At 29.1% G+C, this 20,398-nt stretch overlaps 2 protein-coding genes across 3 annotated transcripts; both read left to right on the forward strand.

Moving 5' to 3' along the window:
• The first annotated feature begins 2,184 nt into the window (after window positions 1–2,184).
• Window positions 2,185–6,248, forward strand: LOC124922160 (plant cysteine oxidase 2-like). Of its 2 annotated transcripts, XM_047462890.1 has the most exons (6): window positions 2,185–2,299; window positions 2,411–2,665; window positions 2,751–2,875; window positions 3,690–3,846; window positions 4,966–5,190; window positions 5,785–6,248. In XM_047462890.1, exons 2-6 carry the CDS (start codon window positions 2,428–2,430, stop codon window positions 5,943–5,945), a joined length of 906 nt encoding a protein of 301 aa, XP_047318846.1. In that variant the 5' UTR covers window positions 2,185–2,299; window positions 2,411–2,427; the 3' UTR covers window positions 5,946–6,248. The 2 variants fall into 2 exon arrangements, with proteins under 2 accessions (XP_047318846.1, XP_047318844.1); XM_047462888.1 differs by having other exon boundaries at window positions 2,219–2,665.
• Window positions 6,249–6,776: 528 nt separating this feature from the next.
• LOC124922161 lies at window positions 6,777–8,368 on the forward strand. The gene is made up of 3 exons (XM_047462891.1): window positions 6,777–7,259; window positions 7,339–7,463; window positions 8,122–8,368. The coding sequence occupies exons 1-3, from the start codon at window positions 6,830–6,832 to the stop codon at window positions 8,323–8,325; spliced, it is 759 nt and encodes a 252-aa protein (XP_047318847.1). The 5' UTR covers window positions 6,777–6,829; the 3' UTR covers window positions 8,326–8,368.
• The last annotated feature ends 12,030 nt before the right edge of the window (window positions 8,369–20,398 follow it).

Here is a 20,398-nt window from a genome sequence, read left to right on the forward strand (position 1 = left end):
TTTCTTTCAAAAAATTAAATAAAAATCTAAATAATTCTTATCTAACCAGTTCTAAATGTCACTTTTTTTTTTCATAAATTTTTTTAAAACTAAACTTTGTTTTGTATATTCTGAAATATTTTAAATTTTAACATCTTAAAATAAAAAAATAAATAAAAAATTAAGAAGAAAAATCACTCAAATAAATAGAAAAAATAATAATTCAATTATTCTAACCAACAAACTCTATCAAGACTTAGAAACAATTAAAAACCCAACAAAAAGAGTTCGATTGTTTTTAGTTAACTATTTAAATGATAAAATATTGATAGTTCTACCGATCTAGCTACATATAGATATTGTTCTTTTTTTATAAATTATATTTTTATATATGTAGTAAAGTATAATTTTTTAAGTAAAAGTTTAAATATTGACACATACATATTTATTATTATTATTTTTGTTTGAATTCAATTTAATTTAATTAATAGTTAATTTATTTGAATTCAATATATATTTTAAACTTTAGTGACTTAAGAACAAAATTAATAATTTATTAGAATATTTATAGATTAATTCTTATACTTTTTAATTTATTGTATTACAATTTTTAATTTATTTTTGTTAAGCCTCTAACGTTTAAAACACTAAATCATAACTAAATCGACATATATATTTTTTAAAACTTACACAAAGGGTTAAGATAAGTATTTCGGTGAAAAAAAAGCTTATTAGTTATTAAATATTTTAATTAGTTGCAAATTGATTTCTTATTAAACATAGTATTTATATTTGAATTATTTTTACTAAGATTCCAAATTATACTTGTTGGGTTAAAAATAATATAAATTTTTATTATTGAGTGTCACTCGAGGCCTGCCTGAATAAGGCCAAACAATCTATCGAGTTAGCCCACTCTTAAGACAGTCCATTTAATAAAAAAAATATTTAATTAAATTTATTATTATTTTAAACATAAAATGACGTGACACAGTGTTTCAATATATAAAATTTGTGAATTTTTAAAAATTATAAGTTTAAATCTATTTTTTATTATAAATATGTTTTTTCAAAAAATATCTTATAAAGTTTGAGTCACACTATAAAAGAAGAAGGTCTCGATTTGAATATTTTAATTTTATTAATAGTTAATTTATTCGAATTCAATATATATTTTAAACTTTAGTGACTTAAAAACAAAATCAATGATTTATTAGAATATTTATAGATTAATTCTTATACTTTTTAGTTTATTGTATTATAATTTTTAATTTATTTTTGTTAAGCCTCTAACGATTAAAATACTAAATCATAACCGACTAGACTGAATCAAACGTAGGTATTTTTTAAAACTTATCAAAGGGTTAAGATAAATATTTCGGTGAAAAAAGTTTATAAGTTATTAAATATTTTAATTAGTTGCAAATTGATTTCTTATTAAACATAGTATTTACATATGAATTATTTTTACTAAGGTTCCAAACTATACTTTGTTGGGTTAAAAATAATAATTTTTTTTATTACTTAGTGACACTGAAGGCCAACTAGTTCTCTCGAGTTAATCCACTTTAAAGATCGTTCATTTAATAAAAAACATATTTAATTATATTTATTATTATTTTAAACATAAAATGGTGTGACAGTATTGATAGTCAAGGACGTGTAATTAATACTTGGACTGATATCATTAATCGTGCTAACCTTGGTATGGAAGTTATGCATTATCGTAATGCTCATAATTTCCCTCTAGACCAAGCTGCAATTGAAGCTCGATCCTGCTTTCTTTACATTTGTAAATACCATTTTTATGTTGTCTATAATTCTGAATGAATTTTTCCCATTGGTTAGAAACTTGTTGATCCAACAAAGATAGAACGCTGGTTAACTTTTCTGCGAGGCTTGGTTAGAGATCTGATTGTTTCAATATAAAATTTGTGAATTTTTATTTAATTATAAGTTTAAATTAATTTTTTTTTTTATTAATTTTTTAAAAACTCAAAAAAAAAACATCTATGTTGTAATAACCCCAAACTGGTAACAATATAAATATGTTTTTTCAAAAAATATCTTATAAAGTTTGAGTCAAACTATAAAGGAAGAAGGTCTCGATTTGAATATTAATTAGAAATGATTAAAAAAAGAAAAGAAAAAGTTTTTACAGTGATGAGTGAATAAAGAAAGATCCAAAACCAGGGACTTGAAAGCAGTTTCGGTTCAATGTCATGGGCGGAGAAGATTGCGAGCTGCCTTTCTGCCCACAAAATTTTGTCACTTTATCAATTTCTCTCTCTCCACTACCGCTTCGATTCGAATCTCTCTAGTAAGATTTTCCACCTCCATGGCCCCCGGTTTTGCTCCTACCTCTTCCATAAATATCATTATTCTTCATTAATCATAATCAATTTCCTGCTTTTTCTATCAATCTCCTCAGATCTATCGATTTGATCGATGAAAACCGAGCTGAACTTAATGGAGCGGGAGAGAGAAACAGTTGTTGGACATGTGAGAAAGCTTATCAGAAAGAAGAAATTGAATAACAGTAACAATAATAATAAGAAGAAGCAGACGAAGATGATGAAACGGCCGACGATGTTGCAGAGATTGTTCATGTATTGCCAGAAATTGTTTAAAGGTCTTGGAACGGTTCCTTCTCCTGATGATGTGCAAAATCTTTGTCGCATTTTAGGTAAATCTTCATATCAAATGGTTTTTGATTGAGTAATTTAGGTTTAGTTTTAGTTTTCTCTAATGCTATTTGAATCAACTTTCAGATGTTATGACTCCTGAAGATGTCGGTTTAAGCAGGGATCTGCAGTTTTTCAACAGTGCCTTCCTCTCCGATAGAGGTATCCCGAGAGTCACGCATACATGTATATACGAGTGCAAAAAGTTCTCGGTAAGATATCTCCTAAACCTTAGTTTATCAAGTTCATATGCTAATTCCTGCATAAACATGGAGATTCATTGAGTGAAAACCATTTGTCTTCTTCAGCAGATCTAGTTTGGATCTGTATTAGTTTTGGCATTTTCTTCCATGGTCAAAATCTTAGGCACTGATGTTTTGGCTCTGTTAAGTTTTTGCTGCTTGAAATGGTGTATTTTGATAGATTTGTTGCATACTTGCATTTAGGATTTTCCTCCTTTTTCAGGTACTCTGTGCATGAAACATTTATGATGATACTGACCTAAGTATTCTATCACATACCGATTAAGATAGTTTAAGATAATGGGCTGTATTATTAGAAGTTAAATTTGATTTGTGACAACATCTGTATTTATCCAAAACTTATAACATTTAAAAAATAGATTATGGAGTTCAATTTCTTCACGAGTCCTTTTGAAATCCATTTAATGGCTAGTGGTCCCATTCCAAGAGAAAATAAAGATTAGACACCATCTGTTGTATGACCCACATCCCAATTAGATCAATAGTTTTTCAATGAGATCCAGACACATACACAAACTTTTTGATTTTTTTTTTTTTTCTGAATGGCTGATGTTTTGATTGATCTTGAATGACAAGTGATTGTTTTCAAATAATCTATCTTGTTTGACATAAGTTATTAAAAATTAGGTTATTTGGGCTTAAAAGGGTGTAGATATAGAAATTATAAGGTATTTTGGTTGATGTGTAAATTGATGATTGGATAATGAGTTATTGAAGTTTTGAAAAAACAAGGCCTTAATGTATTTTTCATTATTTCTTGCAGTTAACTCTATTAATTTTTCCCGCTGGTGCTGTCATTCCTTTGCATAACCATCCAGAAATGACTGTTTTCAGTAAGCTTTTATTGGGTACTATGCATATCAAATCATATGATTGGGTTGACACCAACAACTTGGTTGGCATGAAGCCATTATCTCAACGTAAGTCCAAAGCATCTTAACTCTTAGTCCACACACAATTAGACTCATTTGGAGAAACTTTTTGATTCCCTGAATCCATATCTAAGGTTGTTCGGTACCATCTTTTCATCACTAAATTCATCAACCAAAATACTAAAATAATATTTACCTTTTATAAAAAACAAAATTTCCTTTTATATAACTATCCTTTTAAGTCTTTTACCCCCAAAACTCACTTTTTACAAATTTCAACATAACAAGACTATTTAGATAAACCCTAAGCTGAATCCGAACAATGCCCAAATAAGAAACCATTAAACTTTTTCTTTGATAAAAATGATGAGCTTGGGTTATTTGAAAAAACATGGGTTACGAATTCAATATAAATGGATTATTTGGGTTAAGTTACTAAACTGTATATTTTTATGTATTTATTTTAATTTTTATTAAAAATAACAGGTATTTTGTTATTTTGATCAATGAATTGAAATGATGCGATTTGTTAAGGGATTATTTATATATAATCCAAGCCGGTTGGGTTTTATTTTTTTAAATCCAACTATTATCAAACATCATTTCATCCACTCATTAATTAAATTACTTAATTCATTAATAAAAATAATCTCTCCTCAAAATCATCGACTTGGATCAGCACATTTTGATAGTGACATCTTTTTTTCTATCATTTAAAAAAAAAAGCAACTATCAACATTTATAAATAAACCAAAGTTTGTTTAAATAATCCCTAACCGAAGCTTCAGTTTCTTTTTTGTTTTTTTAACTCATCTATAGAAACACTTATTTTAACCATCAAATCACTCATTCATATACTAAAATATTCTTACTTTATATTTATCTAACAAGTTTTTTTCTTTTTAAAACCTATAAAAGTCTTAACAGTCTCAAGATCAAGAAGGGTATTTTATCCCCTCGTGTAGCCTAGCGGCAAAAAGAGGTGGATATCCCTAGACTCCTTGAGGTTCTGGGTTCGGTAAAGAAGTATTTTAGTTAGTAAGTTGATTTGGGTATTCAAGTAACCTAGTGTGATCTGATCTCTATTTGGATCTAGATATTCCAAATAAGCATCTACTACACATGCATTTCTAATCCTTTGAACTAAATGAATGAAATTTGCTGCAGTGAGATTGGCAAGATTGAAAGCAGATAGATCTTTTACAGCACCATGTGACACATCTGTATTGTATCCAACATCAGGAGGCAATATTCATGCCTTCACAGCCTTAACACCATGCTTAGTACTGGATGTTCTTGGACCTCCATATTCCAAGGATGATGGACGTGATTGCTCATTCTACGTCGATTTTCCCTGCAAGGATATTATTTCTTCCAACTCCTTCTTACTAAGTAAGAACACTCGCTTCATTCTTCGACAGCTGAAACCCCAATTAACAAACTTTAATTATAGTTGGGCCTTTTTTCATGAAGAGTTATTTGGATTGAAATCTAGTAACCCCTTATTTCATCAACCAAATAATTAAATATAAAGAATAGTTTAGTCATTTAACCCAAATAACCCCAAATATACATTTACCAAACCACTTGTTTCTTCTTCAACCAATCGGATTATTTGAAAGAAAAACCTACATGTTAGGATAGAAATAACTAATGAAATAGGGTTTCTAGAAATGGATGATAAACTAGATAGAATTGGGGATGAGTGGAAACTAAGTTATCTAAGTTATCTATCCTGTTCAAGAAGCTTAAATTAAAGGGTTTACTACATTGAGTTATCATGTTTGATTCTCATTGAAAGTACTAGACTGAAGTTAGGGTCATATTAAAAAAGTGTTTCCAAAACCCTAAGTGGCTAATCCAAACCCCATCTTGCAACTGTGAATATTAGAATTTCATTTATCCATATGTTTATTTTCAATTACAGTTTATTAGGTTTTTCTTTTTTTGGTGTAGCTCATATTTCAAATTTAAATATTGATATAGATGGTACAAAGACAATGAAAGAAGAAGAAGGTGATTGTAGGTATGGATGGCTACAAGAGATAGAGCCACCCGAGGATGCAGAGATGGATGGCATCGAGTATTTGGGCCCACCAGTCGTCGATGTTTCTGCAATGTTGGGTTCTTGCAATAGCAATATGTGAGATAAGAACAGATAATTGGTATTTTGCTCACCAAACTTTATTGATTTTCTCTATTTCCTTGAATTCAATCTCGTCGGTTTTTGCCTTTGAGAACTTGTATGTTTTGGATTTTACAACTAACCGAACTTTGCAAACGGGGCGATTGACTCCATTTGCAGTGTCGGAGAAAGGTAAAATCAAAATATTTTTTAGGCAAAAATTCAACGAGATTTGGTTGGAAAAAAATCAACAAGTTAGGGTTGTAAAATATCAATTTTCTTGTAACAATCTGTAATATGTGAGAGCTCTTTGTAATGTTGAATATTTTCCTTTTTCTATGTCATTGCCCATTAGTGGAACATTTGTGTATATAAGTGTGAAGGAATTGACATTCAAAAGAATTTTGTAAAGTGTAGATTAGTCTTAAATAGTTTCTAGACATTTAATTTTATATTTTATTAAATTAACTTATCAAAAACTTTAAATTCATATATTATTTGATTTGCTTATTTATTCAACATTTTTTTTTTTTATCAAATACTATATTTAAAATTTAGTTTTAAAAACATAAAATTCAGAATTCTAGTCATTTTGTAATTGCATCTAAATTTCAGAAAGTCTATAATAGTTTATACTTTATATATATAAAAAATCTCAAACATTATGATAGAATAACGAAATTCTTTCAAAAGCAAAAGAAATAAATAATGAATTTATGTGGTTAAATAGTGAGTAAATTATTAAAAGTTAAAACATAAAGGGTGTGTAAAATGATTTGAAATAAGTTAAAGGATAGATTTATAGTTCAATTCCTGGAGAGACTATAAATAAAGAGTGGGAAAAGAAACAGGGGAGATTGAAGAAGGAAGAATTCACTAGAAGGAAGTTAAGTAAGTGAGTCGATAATGGCGAATCCAAGAAGGGCTTCTTCATATATTTCCAATCATCTTCAAGGATCAGAGAGCAATGGAATCAGCATTAACATCAATAACAGCAGCAGCAGCAGCAGCAATATCAACAATACGTTTCAACCTCCCCAAACCCTAACCGCAATAGTTACGTCTATCAAACACTTTCTGAAGAAACCACACGCCTTCCCTATTCTACTATCCTTCTTTCTCCTCCTCACATGGCTCTCTCTCCGTTTCCAGCATTCTTCAAATCTCTCTTCTCCTCGCCTTACTCAGCAGCAACAGATATCGACTTCCTCTCCTGAAGCCGATCGCAAAGCAAACCTAGTTAGATTCGCCGCTCGATTCCCTTCTCCGATTACTAAAGATAAGCGCGGTTGGCTAGCCGATCCCCTTTCCCTTGCTCAAGATGTCGGTCTCTCAGGTATTGTTTCCTTATGAACTAGAATAGTTATTTAGGGTTTCTACTTGTGATTATTATTATTATTTTCTTTTCGTTGCAGAAGGAGCAGTGAACTGTGCATCAGTTCATCTAGGTGAGATCCAACCGGGTGGATTGAGGGGAAATCATAGGCATTACACTTGTAATGAAACATTTATTATTTGGGGAGCTCAAACAATTTTCCGGGTATTATTATTATTATCCTTCTTCTAATTTGATCAACATTTATTCTTAAGGTTAAGAAAAGATTAAGCTTTAAATCCTTATCCTGTTCTTGGGTTTTTCACTCTAATCTTTACTGAATTAATCCTGCTCCTTGTGCCTATAAACATGCTTCATTCATGCTAAAACACTCGTGTTTCTGAATCTTAATACAGTCATATTTAGTTAGTAGTAGAGAAACAACCAATAAATCTCTCAACATGTCTTAGAGTAAGATTAGATACATTCAAATGATCAATTAATATATCAAACCCATCTGAATCCACACATGGAATTTGTTTGATCTTGGGTTATTTAAGAAAAAACCATTCTTTTAACTATCAAATCAGTTAATTCATCAATTGGACATTTTAATAATTTAACCCAAATAAATTCCAAAAAACTCACAATATTTTGATTTCATAACTTATTTTCTTTTTCATATAACCTCACATCAAACAAGCTATTGGAGACGTTTGTGTTGTTTGATTTTAATCTCAAATAACCCACAATCCAATCTGTAACATCTTCTCATCAAATGGGGCAGCTTGCTTATGGGTTAAAGTTCACATTCTAGATTTCTTTACCTTATTGTGTTGTATTTAGAGAGCATTAGAGAGTTTCTTACAAATTGAATTTGCAGTTGGAGAATAATGACGTTGAAAATGGGTATGCGGAAGTAACGATTGGGGCTGACGAGGTTGCGGTTGCAACTTCCCCTCGTGGAACAGCGCATGCGATGAAAAACATAGATCCTAAACTGATTACATTCTTTGTGGCCTGTCAAGATAGTGTAATCAACTATAATGATTCTACCTCTTTTTTTAATGTCTGGAAAGATTTCTGATTTTTCTTATTGATAATAAATTGTCTATAGTTTTGCTATTGAATTCATTTTTTTTGTTTGTCTATAATGGATATAGTTCAAATTTTAAATTTTCTATTATAGGTTATTGTATTACACCCTTCTTTTATTGGCCAAATAAATAAAAACACTCTCATGGAGATGGATTTTATTGATAAGAAAAAGTGACTTCCAATAGTACTTTCATTAAAAATGTTATAAAATAGAGAAACGATATAATTATTTTTGTTGGGCAAAACAAACTTCTGGCAAACAAACATTTTTTTCAACATATTTAGAATTTTCAAATGGAATTATTTAATTATTGCCATCAAACATTTGCTTTAGATATTTGAAAATTTTGAAACTTATTTTGTACTCAGACGTCATTTGGTTTTCTGAGTATCTTCTCATTCAAATTAATTTTTTCAGTTGCTGGGTGATCATGATTTTTCTCATTAAAAACAATTTGTGTGTTTAAACTATGAGATGTTTAATGTTTTTTTGAAAATATTGTATCTCATTTGTATGTAGGATTCGTTCCAAGGGTATGAAGGCCGTTAAGTAGTTTACTGTCTTATTCCACAATTTATTTTTAGTTGTAAATCCTTAGTCTTTTTCATTTCCTCTGCTCATGTTCTTAATTAGATATAAATTTGTTTTAATAAGATTCAAATTTAGAGATGTAAAAAGTGTATAAAAATTTACTTATTTTCAACCAAACACCCAAACTCAGTTATTAAAAAAAACTTAATTAGACAACACTGTGACTATTTGGGTTAAAATTTTAACATATTTATTTGAATTTAATATTTACAATGGTAAAGAATACATACCACTTTTAGTAATTGACTAAAATATGTGCTCCTATTTTTACTTATATTATTATTCTTAAGACTTTTTCCTTTTAATATCTTATTAATTCCTTTATTTTTGAAATTTAATTTCTCTAGTTATTATATATAGGATAATTCAATTATATTGTAATTAATTTAATTCATAAATAATATTCATAATATCAATTAATAATATTTAAAAATAAAGAGACGTCGTTACTCTTTGTCTTGCCTTTCTTTATTTACAATCTTTTAATTCTTTTTTGGTATCAAAGCTAAATGATAACTCTTACATCTAAGTCAAAGACCAACGAGGGATAAAAATCACAATATACTTCCATCAATTATTTTAAAACTAGATCAACACAATTAGTGTTTTATGGAAATTTCAAGAATTCCTCTCATTAAAGGATGTGGTCTCATCCAACATATTAATGGAGAAGAAAATCCTCCACCAACTTTAATTAATATCATCGATAAAGATAAGATAACAAAAACAATCATAAATCCAAAATTTAAAGAATGAGAAATTCAAGATTCAAAAGTTCTAGGTTCGTTAATCTCAACGTTTATCGAAATTGTTTTCACAGAAGTCATTGCAGATGTTAATGATACGACAAGAAAACTTTAAGAAGCCCTAGATGGAATTTTCTCCAGTCAAAACTATGTCTCAATTAATGCAATTGAGACTTCAAATCCAAACTTTTAGAAAAGATAACTCAAGTGTTCAAGAATACCTTTAGAAGATGAAATCAACAACTTATGCCTTGTTACGGCTGGCCATAAGGTTACGATTCCTGATCTTGTTCTTTATATTCATGGAGGTTTGAGATCAGAATTTGAATCAATCGTTGTTGCGGTCTCTATAAGACGGGAACCCGTAAGCATCAACGAACTTACGGGACTTCTTCTTACGCACGAACAATGTCTTCTTTCTTCACGCACAACAAAAGAACTTACCGCTAACGTCGCATATGAAATAAATTAACAAGGAAATCAGAATAATCGCCGAAATGGAGGTCGTGCCACTTCAAGTTCATATTCACCATATTTTTCCGGACAAAAAAAAAATATAGTAAATGGAATGGATTAAAAAATGTGCATTCTAACGATAATAGACATTCTTCAAACAAGATTGCTCCAAATAAAAATCGTAATAGTGGTAATCGTCCTAAATGTACCACTTGGAATAGATTAGGACATATTAGTGTCAATTGTCGAGCATATATTTTCTGTCAGATTTGCAATAAAAATGGGCATCAAGCGACAATTTGTTATCAATCTTATGATGAGAAACCGTACTCTCCAAAAATTATGATGACTTCTCCTAGTGTTGTTGGGATTTAACATGGTATCCCGACTCCGGTGCATCTGATCATATTACATCAGATTTAGGTAAATTTCAAACTCACTCTTCTATACAGGTGATACTAATATTAAAGTGGATAATATCATGGGTATCTCTATAGCTATAATGACAACTCAACTATTCCTAGTAGGAAAATGCCATTACATCTTCAAAATATTTGTCACGTACCAGATATTTCAAAAAATTTACTAAGTGTAACTCGCTTTACAACCGACAACAATATTTTTTTTAATTTCACCCTACATTTTGTATGTCAAGGACCGAGTTTCAAAGGCTGAGCTTCTAAGATGATCACTTAGAGGATGTATATATTGTCTTGAAAATTTACCTAACAATGTAAGGCATCGAGAAGTTTTTATTGCAACACGCTCTAATGTTGATACATGACATCATCATTTAGGTCATCCACTTCAATAAAAACATCTTTTATCATTTCTCGTTTTAAACTACCGATATTAGGTAAAAACAATATTTCATTGTGAATCGTGTAACATTGGAAAAGCTCACAAATTTCTATTTCCAATTTCTTATTCACGAACTCATGTTTCTCTTAATTTGGTACATTCTGATGTTTGGGGACCCGCACTAGTTGATTCTTTAGATTATTATCGATACTTTGCTTTGTTTTTGAATAATTATATTCAATTTACGTTGTTATATCAGCTTACACAAAAATCAGACGTCGTGAATATTTTTACCAAATTCAAGAATTTAATTGAAAATCAATTTTAAAGGAAAATTAAACGTCTACACACAAACTGAGGAGGAGAATATCATAATCTTAGATCAATTACAGATCTACATGGTATACAACACCGACTCTCTTTCACACACACTAGTGAGCAAAATGGCATTGATAACTAAAACAAGTCTAACCTTACTTGCTAATGTAAAGTTACCACACATATATTGGGTTGATGCTTTTCTTACCACCACATATTTGATCAATAGACTATCGACACAAATTGGGGCGTAAATCTTCGTTTGAAGTTTTATTCAATAAATTACTTGGTTATATAATACTAAAACTTTCGGTTGTACATGTTACCATCTTACACAACCATATAATCAACACAAACTAAATTTCAGATCCGTTCAATGTGTATTTCTTGATTATAGCTCTTCTCACAGAGGATATAAATGTTTACATATTCCAACAAATGGATATTCATATATCGACATATCACTTTCAATGAAACGGTCTTCCCAATGTCACTCCTCACATCAACATCAACACTAACACAAAATGCGATTAATACACCAACAATTATTCCAAACTCCATTGAGATATAAATTGACCTCCCTTGCACTAAAATCCCAGAACAGTCACAATCTATTTCGCGTATGTTGAGCCCATTGAGCATATAACTACTCAGCCCGAGCTAATAGAAGATACTGTCAGAACCTCATCATCACAATAAGCGCCTTAATGTTCAAATCATCCTATGATAACTCGTGCTCGATCTCGATCTTGAACTAATATTCCCACTGCTAACTCTACTACTACTATTCCCGCTTTAAAACTAACATATTATACTACTGCCCACAAAGATCCGGCATGACATTCTGTTATGGCTTCTGAATTCAATGCACTTATCCATAATCAAACATGGTTACTTGAAACCCAAAGTTGAGGTATACAAACAGAGAAAACCAATTTCATTTAGACTCAAGCTAGTCTAGATATAAGACAACAAAAAATTGGAACCTGAAGGTGAAAATGTAAAAGATCTACTGTCTCCTTCTCTTCTTCTTCCTCTGTTTATTCTCCTCTGTTTCTTCTCTTCTTTGCAGAATGGTTTCTCTCTCTAAAGTGATAGAATGAGCAACATTCTTAGGTTTTGCTTGTTTTATTAAATGCCTAATTGGGCTGTTTTGGCAACTTTGTCATCTTCAGCATGCATCTCACCTTTTCTACAATGGTGCGATTCATTCTCTCAACCACACCATTGTGTTGTGGAGTTCCAAGCACTGTTTTCTTATGTCGAATTCCATATTTTACACAATATGCTTTAAACTCTTTGGAAATATACTCTCCCCCGTTATCAAAGCGAATATATTTTAGCTTATTGTCTGTCTCTCTTTCTACCATGACATGGAACTCTTGAAAGTAATTAAATACTTGGTCTTTCGTTCTCATGAAATAAACCCACACCTTTCTAGATGCATCATCAATAAATGTTAGAAAGTATCGATTGCCATCCAATGACTCCTCCTCAAAAGGACCACACACATCAGAATAAACCAAGTCCAGCACATTCTATTTCTTTTCTGATGTTTGACTAAAAGAGACTCTGTGTTGCTTACCAAATGGGCAGTAGTCGCATAGATCCAGAACCTCATCTTTGGTTGAGGGGATGTGAAGCTTCCTCACCAGAATTCGTAACCCTTTCTCACTCATGTGGCCGAGACGTTGATGCCACAGATTTAAAGAGCTTTCAGCTTGTACTACATTCAACCCATTCTTGAGTATCTTCACATGGGTTATGTATAAGGAGTTCCACGACTTCCCTTTTGCTAGAATCATTGATCCTTTGCTGAGCTTCCATTCTCCACTACCAAGATAATGTTTGAATCCATCTTTATCCAATGCATCACCTGATATCAAGTTTAGACGCAAATCAAGAATATGTCGCACATCTTTCAGTGTTAACTGATGTCCCAACTCTGTCTGCAAACAAATATCACCAATACCCAAATGCTCGAGTGACTAGTATTACCCATCTTCACTGTACCAAGATCTCCAGCCTTGTAAGTCATGAAGAACTCTCTATTTGGTGTAGCATGATAGTAAGCACCTGTATCAACTATCCACTCAACTCCTTGGTGACTTTCTACATGTAGATATTGTTCTTTTTCACAAGAAAGAATTACTACATCATATGCAGTTACTGTGGCTGTGGTATTTCTGATCTCATCATCTTTCTTCTGATTTTTGTCTTCATTCTGAAGTCTTTTCCAGGCTCTACAATTTTTCTTTATGTGACCTTCTTTACCACAGTGATAACATTGTCTTCCCTTAGATTTTGATCTGCCTCTAGACTTTCTATGGCCTCTTGATTGTTGTCGGTATTCATCTCTTCCCCTGTTCTCTGTGACAAGGTCCTGTGCACTATTTGTATTAGTTGACTTTCTTCTTGTCTCCTCATTGAACAAGCTGCTAGTAACTATACTCATAGTAAGAACACCATTCGGAGCTGCATTACTGACTGTCACAACCAATGTCTCCCAACTGTCGGGCAATGATCCCAAGAGCAATAAAGCTTGCAACTCATCTTCTAAGGTCATCTCCATCACTGACAATTGATTAATCAAGCTCTGGAACTCATTTAAATGCTTAGCAACACCTACACCTTCTCTGAATTTCAGATTTACTAACTTTTGAATCAGAAACGCTTTGTTACCTGTTGTTTTCTGCTCATACAATGACTCCAGCTTCTTCCACAACTCATGTGTACTCTTCTCACTTGCTACATGGTGGTACACGCTATCATCAAGCCACTGTCTAATTGTGCCAACTGCTTTCCTGTTCAATTTTGTCCAATCACCGTCAAACATATCTTTTGGCTTCGCACTATCTCCTTCAACCGGCTCATACAAGTCTTTACAATAAAGAATATCCTCCATCTTGGATTTCCAAATCTGCCAGTTATTATTTGTCAACCTGATCATTTTGCTATTGCCTTCCATCTCAACCTACAAAAGCACTCTTCAAAATAAACCTAACAACTCTGATACCACTTGTTGGTAATTTTGATACGAAGATTACTTTTATACTGTAATCTAACAATGTGAGATGGGTAAATTCACAGGTTATTCAAGTCTAAAACAGAAGATCAAACACAGAACAAAACAACACCAGATTTACGTGGAAAACCCTCTCAACTTGGAGGGTAAAAAACTATGGGGCCAACCAGCAAAATTTCACTATAAGCAAGAAAAAGATACAAATTTTCTTCTCAAATTTAAACCCAAAGTTGAGGTATACAAACAGAGAAAACCAATTTCATTTAGACTCAAGCTAGTCTAGATATAAGACAACAAAAAATTTGAACCTGAAGGTGAAAATGTAAGAGATCTACTGTCTCCTTCTCTTCTTCTTCCTCTGTTTCTTCTCATCTGTTTCTTCTCTTCTTTGCAGAATGACTTCTCTCTCTAGAAGTGATAGAATGAGCAACATTCTTAGGTTTTGCTTGTTTTATTAAATGCCTAATTGGGCTGGACCCAAAGACCCAACACATGTATGTCGTCTTTATAAAGCTATTTATGGCCTCAAACAAGCCCCTCGAGCTTCGTATTATATATTATGAGCTGCATTACTTTCTCAAGGTTTTATTGAAGTCAATTCAGATATGTATTTATTCTTATTTCACTCCGGTGATATTATTTCATACATTTTTGTCTATATTGATGATAGTTATTAGAATATAATATAATATATCTATAAGAATTTATCAAAATATTATAAATTGTGATAATATTAATATTATATTATTATATCATATTAGCTTCCTTATTTGTTGATTATAATGTCTCTATATTAGACATAATCTATGTAACCATAATAACAATTTAATACAATTTTCTCTCTTCATTCTAACATGATATTAGAGCCTTGTTATCGTTTTGAGTCAATCATTCGATAGTCTTCCGCTGTTTCCATCATTAGCTACCTTAGCCTTTGATAGTGGTTCTAATAATTTATTCTTATATTTTTAATAATGTCTTTTCTTTTTAGATATTTATATTGATTTTGGTTTGGTTGTTGTGGATTTTTTATCTTGGTTTGGTTTTTGTAAGAGTTTGTGAATCTTGGTATTGGTTGTTATTGAGAATATGGAGTTAAATTTGGTTTGAATTTTCCTTAAGTTTGTGAAGTTTGGTTTGATTGATTTTGGTTGTTGTGGGTTGTTGATTTCAGTTTGTTTTTTTGGAGGAGTTTGTGAAATTTGGTTTGATTGGTTTTTTGTTGGTCTAAATCGAAGAAGGGCTGTTTTTTGTGTGGATCAATTGAAAGGTTAAATGTGTGCTAAGAAGATAAAATATATGTTAACATTAAATTGACATTAAACTTAATTTTTATAAATTAAAACAAATTTTAAATTAATAAAATTTAAATAATATTAATTTTATCTAAAATATTTATATATAAATAATATTTTATATATATTCTTGTCCATATAATTTCTCTAGTTTCATCTATTTACCATTAAATAATAAGTACATAATAAAAACAATACAAATCAAAGTACTTATTTTTAATATTTTTTAATTGTTCTAAGAAATGCTTAATTATAATATTAATGCTTAATGGGCAAAAAACAATGAGAGGTTAGCTTTCATCAATCTATAATTTTGACTAACTGTAGATTCATTTACATTACAACCATTTTGATCTATATATTAATGACATATTTAAATCAATTTTTATAAACTATTTTAAAATATATATCACTATATAATGCTGCTTAATTTTTAAAGTGTCCGGATTGCCGGGTCGAGAGCTGTAGTTAATTTGGATATATATATGTGAGAGTAAATAGATAATTGGGTCGGATTGTGGGTTGACACGCTCATAAACTTAAAACGGTTAAAAATAAAATTACAAATGCTATAGGTATGGTTCGAACTTGCAACCTAACAAAACATGTATAACCCTTTAACCAACTAAGCTAATAACACTTTATGTTTTAAATTCAACACCAAATTTGATGAACGCAGTGGTTCATCAATAGTTTTTAATAAGCCGTAATTCTCTTTTGACTCTACGCTATAGATTTCATTATTATTAGTAAGAAATAATGGAAAAATTCCGTCATATTTATATAGATAGGGGATATAATTCATATGGATTTAGTAAGTCTCGTCTGGGCTATTTTAATAGTAATATTTACATTTTCTCTTTTACTCGTAGTATGTGGAAGAAGTGGACTCTAGAGGTCAAACTAATTGAGTTAAAAAATCAAATTTTATTAATTGTTTTAGAAATCGTTCTGCAATGTGAGAGTAAATGGATACTTGAATCGTATTGTGGGTTGATCCGCCCATAAATTTAAAACGATTAAAAATAAAATTAAAAATTCTTTTACATTTTTACCGTAATATTTTTTTCACTGTTTTTTTATATTATTACTCGTGCAAATGCACGTGATACATGCTAGTTAATATAACTATTATATCCATTGAAAGGCACATTTAAACAAATTTATTTTTTTTAATTTTACAAAGCTATCACAGTCCTATAATATGACCTTTGTTAAAAAATGAGTTATTTAAAAAATAATGATTTATGGTAATTTTGAAAGGTGTAAAATTGTTTTTGATAAAAAAAATAAAAAAATATTAATATATAATAAAATAAAAAATAATAATTTAAAATAAATTGTATTTTAATATTTTAGTTAATGAATTGAGTGATGTAATAAAAAGAGTAAAATGATATTTATTTTGAAAATAACTCAAATCTAACCGTACCATAATATTTATTCCACAAAATCAGATTTGAGACATATTTAAAAAAAATAGCATAAAATATAATTTTAAATATTAACCCAACCTTCATTAAAATTTATTTGTATCCATATTTTATCTCAAAATTATGCAATTTCTAAAAAAAATACTTTGTTAACAAAATGGAATTGAATACTAATATAGACAAAATAATTTATTATTATTTTAATTCCTTAATTATATTCATTAAATAAATATAATATGATAGTATTAATTTTTAATAAAAGTAATATATATATATTAGTTAGTAATATATTTTTGTTAGGAACGATCTGACTAAAAAGTCATTTAAAATTTGATCTAAAGCCTATAAATGGAATTTCAGAGATCAATCAGAGAATGTAGAGGTGAATTATGGTGGATTCGGATGAGGCCGGGGTAAACTGTCATGCCGGACTGAACGTCTGTTTTTTTTTTATTAGTGGGTTTTTTAAAAAATCAAGAGAGAAAGATTGGATGATGGGTGATGATTTTGAGAAATTAATGATTAATTTTGGTAAAAAGACTTAAAGGGTATTGATATATATAAATAAAATAAAAAATAATAATTTAAAATAGAGAGTATTTTTGTATTTTGGTTAATGATATGAGTGATGTGATCGGTGAGAAGTGATTAATTTGAAAATGAATTTTGTATGAGTTTTTTAAATAACCAAAAAAGAACCAGGCCTTAGGCTACTTTTTCCACTCTTTTTTAAAAATAGACTTTTATACTATAATGAATAAAATGATAAACATGCTTGAGCTATTTTAAAAATATAAAATAAAACCGGTTAGTAAATCAATCATTGACTCTATCGGCTCAGACGCCATTAGTCAGTCCTATGACTTTAGAGCATCAGCAGCGCACAAGACCTCTGCCATCTTATTTTGTGAAATCAATATTCCACATCAGCAGAAAGCGGGCACACATTTTATTTATACTATTTTAAATAAATAACTAATTTATAATATAGGAATATTATAACTAATATTCCTATATTATAGGAAAATTTGAGATTTTAAACTCACGTGTTAATATAATTAATAAAAAATATATTAATTTATTTAAAATATATATTTATTAATTAAATATATAAGTAATATTATTGTATTATATATATTATAGGAGAATTTGAAAATTTCACCCTTAAAACATATTAATATAATTAATAGAAAATATTTTATAACGGATATAATTTATAACTATATAAAACATGTTAATATAATTAATAGAAAAATATATTAATTTTCATTTACAAGAATAAATTTGAGAATATATAACATATATTCCTATATTATAGGAAAATTTGAGAATATATAATTAATATTTCTATATTATAATAAAATATAAAATATATTTATAATTTAAAATATATTATAATATTTTTATAATTAAATATATAATTAATATTATTATAATTTAATATATAATTAATATTCCTATATTATAGTAAAACTTTAAAATATATATTTATTTAACGTTATTATAATAATGTTACTTAGGAAAAAATATTATAATTAAATATATAATTAATATTTCTATATTATATAATATATTATATTATATAATTATGAAAAAGTCAGAAGAGGGCGTGACCGGCATAGAGGGCACTGCCTCTTTTTGCTTTTATCTCCAATGCAAAAAATGAAAAAAAACCAATGACCTGCCATTTTCCACGCTGTCCGATGCGGGCACAGGTCATGCGCTGGAGATGCACTTAAAGTTAAAGCTTGTGTTATCGTATAGATACCCGCTTGTCCGCTTTTCTCAAATGTAAGCTGGATATCTGACTTAAAAACAAAATTTTTTCTTTATTTTAAGTGTGAAACAAAAGAATAATTTATATATTTTTATTTTGAAATCAGTCGGAGTCGGATCAGGACGGACTGAGGTTGAGGTAGCCCACCCTGTCCACCCTACTTCATTCATAATTTTTTTCATATATATATATATATATATATATATATATATATATATATAAAAGGTGTTCATTGTTGAGTATGAAATGAGGTTCTAAGAACCATTGTTGGAGAGACAAAGAAGAAAAAAAGAGGTTAAATATATTTTACTTTTTATTTTTAAATTGATTGATTATTTGGATTTTAATTATGGTTTAGAATTGGTTTGTTATGGGTTTTAGTATTTTTATAATTTATGTGTATTTTTATTTTTATAATTTTTTTATATTTAAATTATATTTTATAATAAATAATTATTTTATTTAAATAATTATATTAGAATAGTATATTCTAATCTTTCAAAAATAATAATAATATTATTATTTATATAATAGCTATTTTGATTTTTTTTTAATTATATCTTATTATTCTTTTTAGTTACATATTATTTATTTTTTTAACTTTTTTTTGAGTTAATCTCAAATATTAGACTATATTTTTTTATAAACCCTGTTATAATACTGTTTTTTTTTTTTATTATTTTACCTATTACAAATTGATTTTAAAATATTTTTATTATATTTAATTATATAAAAACTTAATTAAAAGTTTGCTTTATTAAAATTATTTTGATTTCATAATATATATTTTTTAATATTCCTTTGTATATAAGAATGACTCTCTTTTCGAATGGATCTAGGTTAAGGTTAAGAAGACTTTAACAAAAAAAAAATATATTTTTTTTTATAGTAGAAAAGGGACATTCGTTTATTACTATTTTTTTTTTTAAATTTTTAAAAAAATGCTAAACCCCATATTCATCCCTTGTTAAATCTACAATTTTCTCATTATTATTCAACCCCACCCAAAAATTATTTTTAATCCATTTTTTTCAAGCCTACCATAATTGCAATTCCTGGGTCCGTCCCTGGTCAGGATGATAATGCATTTATCATTTCCGCCTCATTCTATTTAGCGGATTTGTTTTAGAACTATCACCGGCTCGTTTGGTTTCAAAAAATCCCTAGCCAACGTTTTACCATATTCTTTAAAAATAAAAATAATTATTTTTTTAATAAAATTATATAAACGAAATTTGAAAAATATTATATATATTGTAATATAGGAAATTTATATTATTATAAAAAATAAACTTAAATTTTATATAAAATATAAAAAATAAATATATTTGTGATTTTATATATAATTGTGTTTATCAGTGTTCATGGCAGATTCATGGTGTGATTGAGACAGAGTCGGAGAGTGTGAAACACAAATACCCGGATTACCATTCTATTAAATGGAATGAAAGAGCTCTTAGGCTTGTGCCCTCACGCACTCAAATTCGGTAGCAAGAAGCGTCATGGTCCACTACCGGTCAAATCGGAGAAAACGACTCTAACAAGATAATTTGGAGATAGGAAATCGCACATTAAAAAAATACTAAAATAAAAGTTAGTATTCAAAGTTATATATTTTC

Source organism: Impatiens glandulifera, chromosome 1 (genome assembly GCF_907164915.1).
Source record: "Impatiens glandulifera chromosome 1, dImpGla2.1, whole genome shotgun sequence".
NCBI classification, from domain to species: Eukaryota; Viridiplantae; Streptophyta; class Magnoliopsida; order Ericales; family Balsaminaceae; genus Impatiens; species Impatiens glandulifera.

Bases quoted from the DNA above. Each gene is read 5' to 3' on its own strand.
- LOC124922161 (XM_047462891.1), top strand. From the start codon at position 6,830: ATGGCGAATCCAAGAAGGGCTTCTTCATATATTTCCAATCATCTTCAA. The intron at 7,260-7,338 runs GTATTGTTTCCT...TTTTCGTTGCAG, and splicing joins TCAAGATGTCGGTCTCTCAG to AAGGAGCAGTGAACTGTGCA. The intron at 7,464-8,121 runs GTATTATTATTA...TTGAATTTGCAG, and splicing joins GAGCTCAAACAATTTTCCGG to TTGGAGAATAATGACGTTGA.
- LOC124922160 (XM_047462890.1), top strand. From the start codon at position 2,428: ATGAAAACCGAGCTGAACTTAATGGAGCGGGAGAGAGAAACAGTTGTT. The intron at 2,666-2,750 runs GTAAATCTTCAT...ATCAACTTTCAG, and splicing joins AAATCTTTGTCGCATTTTAG to ATGTTATGACTCCTGAAGAT. The intron at 2,876-3,689 runs GTAAGATATCTC...TATTTCTTGCAG, and splicing joins ACGAGTGCAAAAAGTTCTCG to TTAACTCTATTAATTTTTCC.